At 37.0% G+C, this 19211-nt stretch overlaps 1 protein-coding gene across 5 annotated transcripts in view; it reads right to left on the reverse strand.

Moving 5' to 3' along the window:
• PHACTR4 (phosphatase and actin regulator 4) overlaps window positions 1-19211 on the reverse strand; it is a 68040-nt gene that overhangs the window by 24290 nt on the left and 24539 nt on the right. The window contains exons 1-3 of one of the 5 annotated variants that reach the window (XM_079776510.1): window positions 14728-19081; window positions 1554-1577; window positions 386-562 (exon numbers count right to left, since the gene is read on the reverse strand). In XM_079776510.1, coding sequence (XP_079632636.1) covers window positions 386-562; window positions 1554-1577; window positions 14728-14773 — 247 coding nt within the window. In that variant the 5' untranslated portion in view covers window positions 14774-19081. Of the gene's footprint in view, window positions 1-385; window positions 563-1549; window positions 1578-14727; window positions 19082-19211 lie in introns of those variants that run through there. The other 4 variants (XM_079776513.1, XM_079776509.1, XM_079776511.1 and 1 more) reach the window with 4 other exon arrangements.

Below are 19211 nucleotides of genomic sequence, written 5' to 3' on the forward strand. Positions count from 1 at the left end.
CTATAGTTTAGAAACTCCATTTACCACTTGATAAACTTGAGTCCCATCAATATATCAACTTGGGAATGAAGCTATAGTAAATAAGGCTTAGTGAGTAACCACTTAGTCTTTTAATTCTAAAAGATTCAATTCCCTCTTCAAATAGGGGGTTATGAAAAAGTTAAGTAACTTCCAAAATAAGGACCTCTTTACTCAGAACATATAACTAAATCTTTATTTTTTCACTTATATATTTTTATTGTTGATAGTATTACAGATGTCTCCCATTTCCCTCTCGCTTTTATCCCCCTTCTCTCAGTCCCTCCCCTTTCCCCCCAGGTCATCACCACCCTATTGCCCATGTCCATGGGCAATGCATATAAGTATGTAAATTTTAATATCTCACCTTCTGATGTCTCTTTGAATTTATCGCTACTTTTTTTTTTGCGCCATTTCCAGGGCTTGAAGATCTTGCCAAAGCCTGAGAACTTGCTCTTCCTTTTGGTGGGAGGCGTCATGTCTCCTCCTGCTTCCACACTGTCCATGATCATGCCTGGGTCGGCAGTGGGCTGGCCTGCTTCTTCTGTTGCATGGTGAGAGGGAAGAGAATAGCCAATTCGTTATTCCGGCATAGTCTTGAAACTGTCCCTGCCCCTTTCTTCCTGTTGTAGTTGGAAAGGATCACAGCAATGATAAACAATCATGCAGAGACAGACTCCTTGACATCACAGAGACACCAAACATCAAAATCCATGACAGATAAACTACTGAGGAGGAAAACGAACCAAACCAAGTTGACATCATTTTAGGATAAAAATTCAATGAGATGATTATAACCAGCTCAAAATCTCTTAAAGGCACACAAACAAATGTGGATGTCTTCCCACTATGCATGAGGTCTTGCCCCATGAAGCCTACTGTTGTTGCCCTTCTCATTCTTTGGCATGAGGAAGGTCTTCCCCAGGAACACTACTATCTCCCCTGTCACTGAAGCAGGGAATTCCACCATGTGTGAGTGACTCATTATTCTTGGTTAAACACTGCCCTCTCCCTATCCTCCTCTTATATCCTGAAAGAGGATATAAATAGTTCAGAGAGGGGGTGACACATTAAGTGTTAACACCTTACTTAATCTGTTTTTCAGATTATTTTCTGCCTTCACAAGACCCTAGGGAGTTCTGGAGAACTGTAAGGGGACTGAGGTGGGGGAGCTGGGGCATAGAAGGAGAGTGGTTTAAAATGAAAAAATAAAAAAAATAAATAAAAATTTATTTATTTTTTGAAAGTAGAGTTGAGGTGAGATTCCAGTTTGCTTATCACAATATTGTTTTAGGAACAACTCTGATTTTAAGGATTTCACGAGAAACATAACTGACATGGTAAATGTACAGGATTGAAATGAAAGACCATAAGTAAGTCCCTCATAATGACTATACATGCAGGGTTTAGTTAGGTAGCTTTAGTGGCAGAGAAAGAAGCAGCCAAGACTGGGCCAAGAATAATACTTTTAAAAAGCAGGAAGGCAACAAAAAAAAGCAGGAAGGCAACACAATATAGTTTTGCACTCCACCTACTGTCCCAGGGTTCTCTGGAGAAGTCTAGAGGAGAAGAAAAAAGAGAGTCATGTGGAATAACAGTCCTGACATTAAAGTGGGACCTTTACTTTACAGAAATACATCAAGGACCACATATTGTATTATCACATGTTAACATGTTTACTGTAAAAAAAGTTTCCATCTGGAGTAAATAGCACTTTTTGGGGGGATATAAAAGGACAGAACAACTTCACTAAAAATCATTTTTAATACTGTAGATATATTTTCATAAGAGAAAATATACAATCAACATGCATTAATTTTTTAAAAAACAGTTTCAAAATCAATTTTTTTCTAATTGATAGATGTGAGTCTAGGGAAGTCCACTGACGAAGGTCAGATGTCCATAACCGTAATTACCAGGGTGAATGTAGCAATGGCTGCTGATGCTTCATTTTGATGTATCCAGATGACAGGGCAAATAGGGTCCTGGTTACTGAAGTACAGCAGATCAAGAGGACGGAGGACAGGGACTCTTTTCTTCCCAGTTGCATAATTTAGTTATGGGCATCCTGGGTCTCAACTACTTTAACTCCCATATGAAATGCAATGGAATCTGATTGTAAAAGTGGACCATATTTTAAAAAGTGTAGTTGCCAGAGACATTAGAAAACTCCTGTCATAACAATTCCCCCTCAATGGTACCCTGAGGTGAACCCCCAAGAGTAAACACATGGTATTGCTTTTAAGTTAGTGCTTTAACTAAGACAATATTCTCCCAATTGTGGAATGTCAATCAGACCTCAACATATCATAATATTTAACATATGTTAATGTAACCCTTTCAGAATGGAGCTAAGTAACATAAACTTATTTTCAAATTGTAACCTTACTTGCAGAGGGAAGGAGAGACTAAAATTTTAAATATATTGCTAACTGAATAAACTTCTAAAAGACACATAGGAAAATGCTTGTTTACTTAAGAGTAATGGGGTAGATTTAAAAAAAGACAACCCAACCACAAAACCAAACAAAAAAACCCCACCCAGACTAATAATACTTAGAAAAAATAGGTTATTAGTATTATTTGATGCTTTTACAAAGAAAAAAAGGCACTAGAGCTTTAGAAATGTTAGATGCTAATATCTTCACAGAAAAATCTGTCTGTAAAGTCCTTAACTGAAATATAGCCAATCTAGCCTGCTCCCACTGTCTTCTCAGATATCTAATCATTTCTAAAGTAGAACTTAGTTCAATCCCATTTAATTCTTCATTATATTGAACAATATATTTATGTCTCCCTTTTCTCTTAAGTATTAAAAACAATAAAATCATGATATCCTTTTAAATATATTTATGCCTGCTAGCATATGAACTAAAAACAAGCGCCGTTTATATAAAAAAGTATAGCGTGTGTGGAAAATACCAACAGCTTATGATTAAAAAAATGAATGTGTCCACTATTACATCTATTGTTAAGAAGAGCCCTCTTCTTCTTCATGAAAAGAAAGTCAGTGAGCCCTAGCTGGTTTGGCTCAGTGGTTAGAGCGTCGGCCTGTGGACTGAAGGGTACCGGGTTCAATTCTGGTCAAGGGCACATACCCAGGTTGCGGGCTCAATCCCCAGTGGGGGCATGTAGGTGGCAGCCAATCAATGATTCTCTCTCATCATTGATGTTTCTATCTCTCTCTCCTCTCCCTTCCTCTCTGAAATCAATAAAAAATATATTTTTTAAAAAGTCACTGAATATAGTCAGTAAAAAGAGTATTTTTTCCTTTGATGCTTTATGCAAATGTACTTAATTTTAATGTTTATATAACCTTTAGAAGTGGATATGCCTCTTGCCTCATGCAGTGGGGTTCAGCCATACCCAACCCTGTACTAGTTATTAATCCAAATGTATTCATTCATATTCTCATATTCTTTCTACTCCACCTCCCTCTTCTCCCTATGAGAAACAGAACATTATTTCAGTGACTCCCAAATCTGTTCAAATTCTTTGGAATCAGCCCAGTTGTCCTTTCAAAATACAGAATCTCTGGAACGTGGGACTTAGAAATCTGTTTTCTTTTCTTTTAAATATATTTTTATTGTTTTCAGAGAGGAAGGGAGAGGGAGAGATAGAAATATCAATGATGAGAAAGAATCATTGATTGGCTGCCTCCTGCATGCCCCCTACTGGGGATCTAGTCCACAACCTGGGCATGTATCCTTGACAGGAATCGAACCCAGGGCCCTTCAGTCTGCAGGTTGATGTTCTATCTATGCACTGAGCCAAACCGGCCAGGACTAGAAATCTGTTTTTAAAAATCTTCAAGGTGCCCCACAGGTGTGGCTCAGTGGACTGAGCATCATCCTGTGCACCAAAAGGTAACCTGTTCGAGTCCGGGTTGCGGGCCTGATCCCCAGTAGGGGAGGGGATGCAGGAGGCAGCCGATTGATGTTTTTCTCTCACATTGATGTTTCTCTCTCTCTCCCTCTCCCTCCCTCTTGCTAAAAATCAATAAAACATTATTTTTTTTAAAATCTTCACAAGTGATTCTTACGATCACACAGGTTGGTAAACCCAATCCCAGATTGTTATCTAGAAACCTGATACATGTTAAAAGAGACAGAGGCAAACATTTGCATGCCTGTAACCTAATACATTGTTGAAGAAAAATGAACTAGAAAATCATAGCATCATTCCAGTGTTTTTTACTCATACACAATATTCCTACAGAATTGTGAGGGTCTCCCTGAGTTTCTTAGTTTCAGATATAGTTTAAATTAAAAATAAACAATATAGTCCTGGCTGGTGTGGCTCAGTTGGTTGGGTGTTGTCCCATGCACCAAAAGGTTGCTGATTGGATTCCCGGTTAGGGTACATGCCCAGATTTCCGGCTTGATCCCAGGTACAAGACAAGCAGGTTTCACTCTCACATCAATGTCTCTTTCTCTTCTCTCTCTCTTTCTATCTCCCTTCCTTTCTCTCTAAATATCAATAAACACATGTTTAAAAAATCGATATAAAAGTTTGCAGTTATTTTAACATAGTATGTTCCATGTGCACTTAGAAAGAAAGTGTACTGTGCAATTATTGAGTGAGTGTTCTATACATGCCAATTAGGTCAAGTTGGGTAATCATAGTGCATAAATCAATAACACCCTTCTCATTTGTTGTCAGCTTACTCTATCAGTTACTGAGAGAAGTATGTTAACATCTCTACCAATGAAAGTGGATTTGTCTCTTCTTTTTAGTTCTATTAATTTTTCCTTGATATACTTTAAAGCTATGTTATTAGGTATATACAAATTTAGAGTTATATCTTCCTGTTGAAATGCCCCATATCACTCTAATAACACTTTTGCCTTGATTTTGTTTTTCTATTTAGTTTGACAATTGTTGACTTTTAGAGAGTTTAATCCATTTATAGTTAATGTACTTACTGACACAGTTGGGCTTAAGTCTACCATTTTGCTGTACTTTCTATTTGTCTTTATCTGTGCATTCATTGTTTTAAAATTGATTTTAGAGAGAGGAAGGGGAAGAGAAAGGAGTGGAGAGAGAGAGAACACTGATTTGTTGTTCCACTTATTTATAAACTAGAAGCTCAGTGCATGATTTAATCATGCACGTGTAAGCTGTCTGTCCGCTGGTCGGCAGCTCCGAAGTCCCTGGGCCCCTAGGGCGAGGCGGGGCGGGGGCGTGGTCCTCCTGCGGCTGGAGCCCAGGCCGGGGTCTTGCCTTCACCTCCGGCCCAGGAAGGCTGGGGCCGCCGCCCCGTGCTCCTGCGGCCCAACTGCCGCCAGACTCCTTCCCGGGGAGCCGCGCCGCCTGCCGCCTCCAAACCTCCAAAACGCCGGCTCGGCTCGCTGCCCCAGAGGCCTGTCTGTGCCGCAGCACAGCCATGGCGCAGACGCTGAGCTCGTGTTGCCGCTGGCAACGCGAGCTCAGCGTCCTGCCGGCCCAATCACCACCCCAGCCACCTCGAGTCCCGCCCCCTGTGTCACCCGCTGGCCCAATCATGGGCGTAGCGGAGTGATGGTAATTTAAATATTACCTTTTTATTATGTAAGATTCATTGGTTGCTTCTTTGGACATTTATTTTTTTAAATATATTCTTATTGATTTCAGAGAGGAAGGGAGAGGGAGAGAGAGATAGAAACATCAATGATGAGAGAGAATCATTGATTGGCTGCCTCCTGCATGCCCCCTACTGGGGATGGAGCCTGCAATCCGGCCGGGCATGTGCCCTTGACTGGAATCGAACCTGGGACCTTTCAGTCTGCAGACCAAACCAGCTAGGGTTAGACACTTATTTTTGTCAATCCTCACCTAAGGACACTTTTCCATTAATTTTTAGAGAGAGTGGAAGGGAGGAGGAGAGACAGAGAGAGAAAAACAACTATGTGAGAGACCAGGGCCGAGGATTGAGCCTACAACTAAGGTAGATGCCCTTGACCAGAATTGAACCCGGGACCCTTCAGTTCGAAGGCTGATACTCTATCAACTGAGCCAAACCAGCTAGCGCAACCTTGGCATATTGGGATGATGCTTTAATAAACTGATTTACTCGGCCAGGGCCTGTTCATTCTTGACTTGTTACAATCTACATTTAAGTTAGTATGTTTACTACTTATTGCAAGAATTTTACAACATTTCAACTCTATTTGCTCTTTGTGTAAATAGTCATGTTTTACTACATATACATAACAATATAACACAGAAAACATTGTTGTTGTTTTAACAAACAATATTATTTTATATTTCCTACATATTTGCTTTTTCAGATACTCTTCATTTCTTTCTGCAATTCTATGTTTCCAACTAGGATAATTTCAGTTAATCATTTTTTTAGGATATTTGCACTGGGTATAGTGTTTTCAGTTGGGAGTTGCGTGGTTTTTTTTTTTTTATTTAACTTCAGCACTTTATACTGTCATTTGGTTGGCTTTTTCCCCCGTTGGACTGCTTTTCTTTGTATGCTTCATTTTTTAGATGCTTTCTATTTGCACATAGCATAAGTGATATAAATGGGATGCAGATCTTTTATGTTGTTGATAACATACATGGGAAAGAAATCTGAAGTCATACAATTAGGCATTTTTGGTGGAGACTAGTCTGGGAGTGCTCTGGAAACTCAACTTTTAGCCATTATTCAAGAGCAACACCTATAACTGATTAAAATAAAATGTTGATAAAATTCTTTCCACATATTTTTTGCTTAGGTAGGTGCCTCCTGAAAGAAAGAAATTCTGAATCATGGGAGTGTTTTCATGCATGAAAGATATCAGAAAAAATAATAATGAAGAAATAGAAGCAGATTAATCATTCTTAATGAAATGGGAAAGAAGTAAATCATCTTTTCTTTTCACCCTCAATCCATTATGCTGACACCAAAGGGAAATCACAAAAACTTGATTCTATCAAATGTCCTACATAGGAAGGGTAGGACCTTCAAATAATTAAATGACAGTGGGGAGGCAGCCAGTCAAGCCTTCCCTACTTAAATCCAAGAGTATTTTCAAGAAGGAAAGGTAGCAGACTGAAAGTAGACTAATGGTAAAATTCATAGGAAAGACCTACTCAGCAGTCTGCCTAAATCCAACTTTGAAGAGTCTATGAAACAGGTATTGGTCTCTCACTATCAAATTCCATTTGGGCATATATTGTTTGTTATCTAACTAAGTATTATTTGTAACTTAGAATAGTGGCTAGGGTCATGCACATGTTTTTTTTCAAAATTTTAATTCCAACTCTATATAAATTATATGACTATTTTTTCTAATAAAAGCTTCTCAAAGATGTTATTTCTGATAGTGCTATTTAGGGTGGTAAATCATTGGAAATGAGTTGAATGTACAACAATAGGTATATGAATAAATAAACTGAAAAATTTATATAAAACAGCCCTGGCTGGTGTGTCTCAGAGGTTAGAGTGTTGGCCCGAGCACCAGAGGGTCTTGGGTTTGATTCCCGGTCAAAGGCACATACCTGAGTTACAGGTTCACTCCCTGGCCCTGGTTGGGGTGAGTTCGGGAGGCAACCAATTGATGTGTCTCCCTCCTATCTATGTTTCTCTTTTCTCTCTCTCTCTCTTCCCTCCCTATCACTCCCTTTAAAAGTCAATGGAAAAAATATTCTTGGTTAAGGAATAACTAAAAACAAAAAAAAGAGAAAAATTAATATAAAACAATCCTATATAATAAAAAGCTAATATGCTAATTAGACCGGACAGCGGAATGACCTTGCGGAACAACCTTCCACAACAATCTTATAACCCGGAGCCGCGAGGCAGCTGGGCTGCAAGGGCCGAGGCAGCTGGGGCTGTGAGGGCTGAGCCCCTTGCACGAATTTCGTGCATCGGACCTCTAATATATAATCATTAAAATGATTTCTAGAGTAATAATCCTAGATTAAAAGCATAATATAAATATATACATAAATTATATATCACGTTAATTAAACTATGCTAATTTTTGTTAAAAAGGAGAATGAAGGAACTAAACCAAAATGTAAATATATTGTAATGGTAGGATTATGAGAGACTTGTGTTTCTTCTTGCTAGCTTTCTATATATTTTTTAACAATAAACATGTATGGCTTTTATAATTGGAAAAAAACCATTTACTTTTTACAATGGGAAGTGAGAGCTTTCAAACCATCACAGTTAATAAATGAAGTCCAGCATACACATAAATACACAAAAGAAAACAATTCTTTCTACACGTTAGGCTTCCAAAAAAAATGAATTATTTACCACATAAAAATCATAGTCTGAAACAGTAAGCTAAGTAAACCACTCAAGGATATATTCTTTTGGTATTTAAAGTAATGACACATGTTGAAGTGAGCAGATTTGGGTTACCCAAACGACACCTTCTAGTCCTGTATTCTTGTTCTCAATACTTCTGATTTTATGACCATCTCCCTCCCATTTCCAATTTGACAAGAAATACAGGCTTGGAGTCACATTTGGATATTCCATTATTTCTGTTTAAACTAATTATGAAGTTTAAAATGGCTTTATGACCCCATTCTTTCCGTGAGAGCCAACACAAGGTAGTTTCCCTCCAAGTTTCCTTTTGTTTGACAGAAAACAGGGTGTAGGATGCTGGCTTTAGTTTTATGATTGTGTGTTCCAAAGAAAACACCTTTTTCTTTGAGTCATGCAGCTGCAGGCAACTAGGAAAGCAAGTTAGAGTTGGAGGTCTTGATGTTTTCTGGAGGGGGCGGTTGTTGGGAGAGGAAGATAACTAATCAAATCAGAGTTTGGAGTTTCCAGTTTGAGTAATGCCCTGAAACTATGCCCTGGTATTTAAAATACTTCACTCCCTCATTCAAGTTGTAGCACCTCACATTTCATAGGCTTGTTTCTATATGATGTATTATGCAGAGTTTTAGTAGTTTCTTTCTTCAACTCCCAAGTTTTTATGGCCAACATTTAATTCAAGTTTTTTAGTTTTAGTTGTTCTAGGTGAATTTCTAGGGTGATTTTAAAATAAATGTGTAGTATTATTAAAATTTACTTAGCATTTTTCATCAATAAAGTTATCATTAATTACTTGCTATAGATACATTATTATACCTACTTTACCTTCTAGAGATAAGGGATAAAACAGAGTTCAACAATAAACCCTTGGTCAAAGATAGTGCTCATTTTAGAATCCATATTACAACCAATTCTTTTTTTTTTTAAAATATATTTTATTGATTTTTTACAGAGAGGAAGAGAGAGGGATAGAGAGCTAGAAACATCGATGAGAGAGAAACATCGATCAGCTGCCTCCTGCACACCCCCCACTGGGGATGTGCCCGCAACCAAGGTACATGCCCTTGACCAGAATCGAACTTGGGACCCTTGAGTCCGCAGGCCGACGCTCTATCCACTGAGCCAAACCGGTTTCGGCTACAACCAATTCTTAATCAACCATGTTGGAAGGCAAGGTAAGGTACAGGCAATTGGAGTCAATAGAAAACTTACTTTTCAATATAGCCTTCACTACCTTCTCCCTGTCACTAGTTTGGTGATAAGCAACAAAATTATTGAGTCTTAGTTCTACCTCTATTTCTTATACCTTATTGGGTTTAAAAAAATATCTAGATTTAAAGTGTATATAGTCCCATTTTACCCATGAAACTTTTATTGTAATCAGTTATTTGCCCAAAATTTAAAAATCTATAGTTTTTTTTGCAACAAGATACTTACTACATTATCAAGAGGTGCCAATTTCTTTTTTTTTAAGTTTAAGGTGTACAGCATAATGATTTGACTTACATATATTGTGTTTCCTTCTATTTATAATCTAATAGTTTGTCTGTTTATCTTTTCTGCCCATCTAGCTTGTAACAGATCTTGCTTTTACACAAGCTTTTTAACAACATCAGAACTTTGTAAATGGAGAACATTTATAGTACTTACATTATTGTACTTACTCACTTATGCCTTCTAAAAAAAGATTATTATTGGATTTAAAGAACTGTTTTAGAAAACTGCAACAGAATTAAAGCAAAAGCTGTCACTAATGAACAAAGCAGGCTTTGTCTAGTGCAGGCCCATAACTTTCCTTGGAAGTACTGCATAGTTCTGACCTTTGGGAAACAGAATTGATAGTCAGGGAGAAGGTCTTTCTATGTAATGTTCTTGCAGGTACAATTAGTCCTGAGATTCAAACTCTGGGAAAACAGTTTTCTGACCATAATTGCATCAAGAAGTGATGCTGCTTTACCCTTGGCAACTTGATATATACACTTAAAAAAAAATTTTTTTTTAATTGATTCCAGAGAGAAAGGGAGAGGGAGAGAGTGACAGAAACATCAATGATGAGAGAGAATCACTGATTGGCTGCCTCCTACACACACCCTACTAGGGATTGAGCCTGCAACCAGGGCATGTACCCTTGACTGAAATCGAACCTGGGACCCTTCAGTCTGCAGGCCAACGCTCTATCCACTGAGCAAATCAAGCTAGGGCGAGATATATACTTTTTTGATAAAAATTCCAAGTTAATAGTAAGGTGTGTTTTTTCTTTTTAAATTGATTTTAGAGAGAGAGGAAGGAAAAGAGAGGGAGAGAGAAACAATGGGTTGCCTCCTGCACGAGCCCCCACTGGGGATTGAACCTGAAACCTGGGTATGTGCCTTGACTGGGAATTGAACCCACCACTTTTTGGTGTACAGGATGACACTCCAACCAACTGGGCCACATTGGCCAGGGCAAGAATAAGTATTTGTAGTGAGGTGCTAGAATATAATATATTCTCTCATTAAAAACAAAACAAAATAAAACCAAAAAACCCTTAAACTTTCCAAAGTTTTACTTGCAAGAAGAAGGATACATTCTTGTGACAATAGATTATTCAGAAAGTCCAATGGGGCAGAAAGAGCGGACAATAATTTTTTATTGGTATTCCACATTCGAAAAACAGAAAATTCTATAAGGAGTCCACGACAGACTTCTATACTATCGCTTCCTCCTCATTCCTGGATTCTATGCGGAAAGTATGCCGGTTCCGTCTTTCTTAGAAGAAAGCATTTATTGTTAGACCTATATAGATATGAGATAGGTCTCTAATACCTCTGATGACTAAACAATGCCAAGTGTTTTTCTTTAAAGTCCTATGAAGTTTATTTTTAATTAACCCATCTACTATTTATTCCTATGTTAATACTGTTATTCATCCAGCAATCTCCTTACTAATTTTGCCTCAAATGAATGACACATTTTGAAATCAGGATCCCCAGAACTACTCCCATTATCATGTACAGATTTCAGAGCAAAATGAATCAAGTGACAATGGAAAAAAGAATGTAAGTAAGTGGAAATATTATAATACAGTATCTTTTAAAACAATAAATTCCTATGTAAAAGAAAAGCAGAAAAAAAGAGGCTAATTAATTAATAAAAGGTATGTGAAGAGTCAAAAAAGAAGAAAAAAGCTAGAGATAGGAAATGGAAGGCAAAGAGAAGGAAAGTTCCAGACTAACTGGCTGGGGAGAGGTTATTAAAATTCTTTGGCCTTGTGCCTAATTTAAGAACATGTGCACTGGCTGTTTTAATATGATACAAAGTAAAGAATTCTAGTAAACACAGAAACAGCTTTTATGTTGATCGAGAACTACGAAGCATTATTTGAAAGTTTTAAAAAATACACTTTTATTGATTTCAGTGAGAAAGGGAGAGGAAGAGAGAGAGAGAAACATCAATGACGAGAGAATCATTGATCGTTGCCTCCTGCACGCCCCACAATGGGGATTGAGCCTGCAACCCAGGCATATACCCTGACCAGAATCGAACCATGACCTCCTGGTTCATAGGTCAACGCTCAACCACTGAGCCTCGCTGGCTGGGCTGAAAGTTTTATCTGAGTAAATCTACAGACTTTCTCCTATAGACATATTTCACTTAAGGATAATTTTTAAAATATGAACTCTGAGGATGACTACTTATTTCCTTAAATAAACACTACAGCATAAATTCCTACTCAGCAGTCAAATACTCAATTAGTTCACCAGTTGTTAAAAAGATTCTATGGATTACCTAACTCTACAACTCAAAGAGTTAGAAAGAAAAAGAAAAAAAAAGATTCTATGGTAAAAACTTTAGTTGGGTATTGACATAACAGCTCATAAATTTGCATATGAGTCTCAGACAAAGGCTATTTGTTTGAAAGCAGACTCCTCTTGGTTAATAGCTCTGGATATCCATCATAAGTCAAGGGAGTCAACTAACTTAGAAAAAAATACATTTATCTTAAACAAATTTATTAATATTTTGAATTTAATTTTTTTAATTCTCAACTAGATATGAGTTATACCTATACATGGTTTACTATTACATTCACAGTGCCTTAAAAATAATAAATCAATTCAATATATTCAGTAACTTATTTTACATCACTTGGTTTGCCCCAAACTAGTACTATCAATTTTAAAGTTCAAAACTTATTACCATATTACAGGCCTAGAAACATAAATCATTTATGTCTTAATTTACTTTGGACATGCATCCTTTCAAAGAATCTGATAAGACTTTTCAGACTCCTTACCCATTGAAATGCTTTTTTAATTTCATTAAAAATTGTTATGTTTGGTACAAGCCTTTAAAACAATGGTATAAGTCCCCAAAGTTGTCAATGTTAAACCTTCATGACCCAATCCTGATTTGCTCAAATAGAATACTAGTACATCCTAAATTCTAAATAATATAAACAGAGTCTGTCCATGAAAATAGCTTATAGTCACCTAGAAATTATCTAGGTAATAGGAAATAAAATCCCCCAAATTAAATCTAGAGAGAATATAAAGATGTTTGTTAGATACTTGAGTGATTTCTATTTCTTCTTTAGAAGAAGTCTCTTATTAGGGATACTTGGCAGTTAGAAAAATTTGTGACTTTGATTCTCATTTTTCTTTAGAAGCAGAAGAAATATCAAACTTTATCTACTCAAATGAATTTTTTTGTGTAGTATATAGATGTTAGATGGGCTTTTGTCATAAATATCACCACCCATCATTAAGTTATACCTGCTTACCCATTTCTTGCTTTTCAAAGATTCTCATTTCCATCTCATAAATAAATGCCTAGCATTATTTAGGTCCTTATTATACTTGTTAATAAAGAACTAATCTTTGAAACCACAAGAGAATTTAGTGGCCCAAAACTATTCTCACCAAATTCTTTTTTTTTAAAAAAAATATTTTTATTGATTTCAGAGAGGAAGGGAGAGGGAGAAATAGAAACATCAACGATGAGAGAGAATCATTGATCGGTTGCCTCCTGTACATCCCACACTGGGGATTGAGCCCATAACCAGGGCATATGCCCTGACCAGGAATCAAACCATGACCTCCTGGTTCACAGGTTGATGCTCAATAACTGAGCCACAACGGCTGGGCCTAATATCACCAAATTCTGTAGAGTGGTTACCTCTGAGAGCAAAGGCTCAAAATGTCATAAGTGAATGTGGACACAGAACAAGGGGTAAGATAGAGTGGGACATATCTCTGTTTTAGATTTCATTTCTAAAGCTGGGTAGTGGCCCCAGAGGGTCCTTTATATTCTTTTCTACAACTTTCTCTATTTATAAAACTTTTTTTTGAGTTAGTGAATTGATATGGACCTAGCCCTGGTGATCAAGGAAGGTAAAGTGAGTCAAGTCCTGACATCAGTGTTAAAAATCTATTGCTAAATGACTCACTTTGCAATCCATGTGCCTCAGATTCAGTAAAACATGAAAACTACTTTGTAGGAATTTCATCTGGCAAGTTCTCAGGAGAAAACTTACCTTTAGAAACTAAATCACATTAAATCATGAGACATTTGGGAGTGTTAACCTGTGTTCCCACTCTTTTATACTTTTCTTTAAAGTCACCCACATTTTTCATTTTTGAAGAAAAAAAAAAGGCAGCCTAGGACTGAACATGTTTTCTGCTGCTTCCTAAGTGTAAAAAAAAAAAAAAAAAGTATACATCTTTTAAAAAAATAGATTAATGTTAACAACCGTTTAATGAACATCCATTTAAAATTATTTTTCCCTCCTTTCTATCTTCATCTTATACAAAACCTCAGAAGTTTGGAAAAATAAGTCTTCAGTAACAATGGACTTCCACTTCACTTAAAAGCTTTGAAACTCTGAGCTACACTCACAATTATCAGCCTGATCTCTAGCTATCTCTGAGATAATAACGCTTCAAATGTAAAGTACTGACTTCAGAAATATTTATACCAAAGTATTGTCTCATGAGAAATGGAAACACCAGCACAATGGAAAAAGCCTGAGACTTATTTGGAAATTGTATAAATCAGTCTAAAAAATTAAATCAACTCTTTAAAATGGTCCTGTTTATAGAAGTCAACAGGTCTAGTTCTACATCTTATATATCTATCAATTGCCCAAGCCCTGTAAAATACTAGTAAAACACCACTGAATTCAAAATATGAGTTTCTGTAGCACTTATCTTCTGCAAAGTCAAGAAATTAACAGATGGTTTTCTAGCAATATATATAAAAACTCCAAAGGGACCAAGTAAAACAAAACTATGTGTGGTAGATTAATACAACTAAGTGAAAAATAACTGATATGTTTTCATTTATTCTTCACACAGTTATAAATGTCCAAAGTTATAAGCATCAAATTCCTTATATTCAAATCCCTTTAAAATATTCAACTTCACCTGTAGATCTGCCTTGTCTGTCAAGATTTTATTTCTTTGCCTTTTATTACTCACCAATTGCATCTGGATTTACCGGTCTGGAGACATCAGCTTGCCCCATGATTATATTGTCTGATGTAGCTCACGACAACAAACTGTCCGGGACCAAAGCGAACTTTCCTTAAAAGATAAATCCACATAAGGAGGGGACGCGCACTCCTCTCAGTGTCACTGCCAAACATCAGGAAGTGGCATGAGGTCAATCGGCCGGTGTTTCTCTCCCTGTATCCCGGCCTGGGCACTGGAGGCTCCTGTAAAAACGTCTTCACGCTGGCTCTCTTCACAGGAATGCCTGTCATTCCAGGGCGCACACTGTGAAGAGCAGAAGTGCAGGAAGGGGAGGAGACTGCCAACCACATTCTAGCTGCTGAGCGGCAAGCCCTAAACGTCCACACCCACTTTTCCTGATACTGAGCTTGGTTCCTGCTCTCCAGACTGAAGACAGAAGAAAGGGAGCTTACGCAAGAGCCTACCAAAGAACTTACAAATTCAGTCACACAGAAAACCATCAAGGTTTTGCATAGCAGGCTAATGGGAGCAGACATCCATTCAAAGGCATGTTTTAGATACAGGCTCGACCAAAAAGTACCAGACTGTTCTCACATTTCCCTGCTTGCTCTAAAATTGTATTTCTACCTCTGAGTGGCATATCCAAATCAGAAAGAGATCTACATACTGGGGATTAATAACATTAGGAATGTTATTTTAGGATTGAATATACTTTTTCTAAAAATGAAAAGAAATGTTTCTGAACACTTTGCTTACTAAGATAGTAAACTTGATATAAATATTTGGAAGGTATTATACAATATTTGTCTTTTTTGCCACAGCTCAATAACCATATTTGATCTTGGGGAATACAAAGGAGTAGTCCCACATTTTGAGTATAATACATGGACATATCAGCTAACCACATGCAGCAACCAAAAGTCCAGTTTACATACTGATATTTCATTTTCATTGATATAATTTACATATAGGCAGCATTAAGAATACAACATGATGAATTTTTATTTACATACATGCCTGTGTATACTAAGACTAAATTTTCTAAATGTAAAAAAGCCACACATAACACAAACTTACCAGTGTTTGGCCACATGCTCTGGATTATTTCACTAACACTTCAAGATAAAATGGGGAACTAACAATTTGAGCATTATATTAAGGAGTTTTACGTAGGTTATTTCATTTCATCATCATCACAACTAACCATGTGTTGTGAAGAATATATGATTTACTCTATTATCAGATAAGAAAACTAAAGCTAGTAAGGTCAAATCCTGTGTCTTATGTCACCAACTTTTTAAGTGCCGAAGCCCTAATATTCCTTCAACAAATAACAGCTACCCCAAACACGGAGCTTTTAGTTTAAATCCTTGTTCTCCAAACTGAGATCACAGGAAGATTTCTATACCTGGGCTTTCCTTTTGCCTTTTCTTAGGTAGCTTCTCTCCCCCACCCCCATTGTCTTAACCCCATTATCTGCTTTGATACAGAAGAAAAAAAAAAAGCAAAGGTAGCAAATAAGAAAATGACAATGCTAAGGCATCAGTAAGGAAACAAAGTGAAGAAATACTCAGGCAACATTTAATTGCTAATACTGATAGTAGTCAGAAAAACATGATATTGACCATTAAAATAGGAAAGAGAGTAAAAGGACAAATAAATTGAAAGAATGTTGCAATGTAAGAATTTCTAATACCTTCTAACTCTGGCACTTATATTTATTAGCCTAAAAGTGTAACATATGCAATAGCAGTTTCTACTACTGTAAAATGGGGGAGGCAGAAGGGAGCAAATAAATTGCCAGTACCCAGTAGGTACTTAAAATATTATAGCTATCACCACATCACCACCATCATCATGAAGATAATACAGCATATTGTTTAAGAGGATGAGCTTTGGAGGCAAATGAAATTTTAATTTCAAATCTATTACTTGGTGGTAACACTATGCAAGTTACTTCATACCTCTCTGAGCCTCTGTTTTCTAATTTGTAAAATGGGCAATACAATACTAAACAGTACAGGGCAGTTATAGGGATGAAATGACATGAACATTTTAAAAAAGCCCTTTGAGCCCTGGCTGATTTGGCTCAGTGGATAGAGCGTTGGCCTACAGACTGGAGGGTCCCAGGTTCGATGCCAGTCAAGGGCACATGCCTGGGTTGCGGGCTGGATCCCCAGTGGGGGGCATGCAGGAGGCAGCCTATCAATGATTCTCATCATTGATGTTTCTATCTCTCTCTCCCTCTCCCTTCCTCTCTGAAATCAATAAAAATAATGTTTTTTAAAAAGCCCTTTGTAATGTCCCTGGCACATGAAAAGCTCCCAATAAATGCAAGCAATAATCATCACAGTTCTTACAGCAAAAAAAAAAAAGAAGAAAAAAAAAAAGAAAGGAGAGGCCAGGTCAAGAGCAGCCAGATAATAGTACATGACAAAAAACTTAGTCATTACCAAGAGGTTAGTCAGAAACGGAAGATGACATTTCTGCATCATGAATCCAAAGAGCAAATTGGAAGACACAGGCCAAGGGGGAAGTGTGAACACAATCAGGGATGGTGTACAGGAACATCAAGCAGATGAACAGTCCAGACAAAAATATTACCGTCAATAAGTTGAAATCAGGTAAATTACACACACACATACACACACACACTCCAGAAAGAGCATTGTAAAATGTATGTTAACAGGACCACACAAGAGTAGAACAGATAGATTTATGGATCTTGGTATAGCTGCTGTTTACCACCCACCAAATTTAACTGTCCATCTTGGGTTGGCTCGAGGTTGATTTTAAGTTATTGTGAAGGTGGCAATAAAACTTAAAAGAATGACAAGATTCTTAGTGGTCATTTGGCTCAATCTCCCACTCCTTATGAAAAAGAAAATTGATGGTCAAAGAGGTTAAATGCCTTGCTTATAGCCAGGGCTAAAACACAAGTCTCTTGATTCTAACTCCTGGACTCACTCCAGCTCTTGTATAAGTGGTCAAGGAAATATTTACTTCCTAAAGATATATTCATTTCCCAAGGAAGTCCATATTTTACAACAAGATTTTTCTCAAAACTGCTAATTCTGTTGCCTATGTAACCATGCCAATAAATGTTCCTTGACCAACAATATTTACTTTGTGCCAACTGGAAAAACAGACAAGCAGAGAGAGGGGAAGATACTGGCCCATTGATGGCTTTAAAACTTAACAAAGCCTTGAATTCATTCTAGTTTCCCATGCGTTATATACTATTCTTAATTGTCATCCAATAAAAGATACTCTTTTTAGAGTACTTTTCCTCCACAGCTCATTGCTTCAAGGAATGGAAGAGATAGATAAAAAATTATGAATCTCTTCCTATTTTATTTTGGGAAAGAGCAAGCAGGCCTTATACAAATAAAGGTTAACAGGTAAAGAAATTTAACCTGTTAAATTTAGCTTAGATTAAGACAGCACTTGAAGCCCTCTAACCAGAGCCTCATGTTATTAAAAACTATTTGTAAACACTGCATGTAACCTGCAAAGAGCTGAGCATGCAGAACCTTCAGTGACATTTACAACTTCAAACTTTCTGTTGGCAAGCATTTCATAATCTAACATAAAAACATGCTTTATATTTTCAGTAAACAGTTTACAAGATCAATCAGGAGAGTATTTTCATTTAAATGTGCTTTATGCTAAAGTACCAATATAAACTGGATTACCTAGAAGAGTAAGCTTTTAGCTATTTTAATCACATCTCTCTCGGTTTAATTCAGCATACTATTTTCTTATGTCATGAGATGTCTCAAGGAGGTGAGCTCTAGTGGGAGGTTTGGGAAAAGTGACTTTCCTCTAAGAAAGGTTGACCAACAGAAATTGTTAAAAGGTCACACAGGTTCATATTCAAGTAAGAAACTAATTTTCAACTTTTGCATTTATAATTGGGGGAAGGAGCAGTTTCCTATTCTGTACCCCATGATCTAACTTTAATCTAGTTGGCTCTGGATAGTTTAGGAGATATCCTACAACTAATAACCTGTGTCTAAAAATTCATGTGGAAATCAGAAAGTCTTGCTAGTCATTTGTAAACTCTTCAGGTCTCATCTATTTGTAGAAATTGTTCCCTTGGCCTGAAATTTCTTTCCCAGATCCATCTAGGAAACACCTACTAATCCTTTAAGAACTGGCTCAAATTTTGCTTCCTTCCTTCCTGCTTTCCTTCCTTTATTTTAACAAATAAAGAACATTTATTTGTTTTTCACTAGACTTTATCTTAGCACATAATTAAACTGCCACTACCCCCGATCCAACTTGAAGAAGGGTTAGTACAGTGAATGTTATAAAACAGATATAAAGGATTGGAATCAACATTAACTGACAAAGAAAAACTTCCTTCTAAGTCATCATAACAATGTTTAAGTAAAAAGAGAGAGAGAGAGAGAAAGAGAGAGAGAGAGAAAGGAGGTGATGGGAGTTCAGATTGAACAAGATCCTCACATTTCATCTAACACAGTCAA

Source organism: Cnephaeus nilssonii (genome assembly GCF_951640355.1).
Source record: "Cnephaeus nilssonii genome assembly, chromosome: 7".
Taxonomy (NCBI): domain Eukaryota; kingdom Metazoa; phylum Chordata; class Mammalia; order Chiroptera; family Vespertilionidae; genus Cnephaeus; species Cnephaeus nilssonii.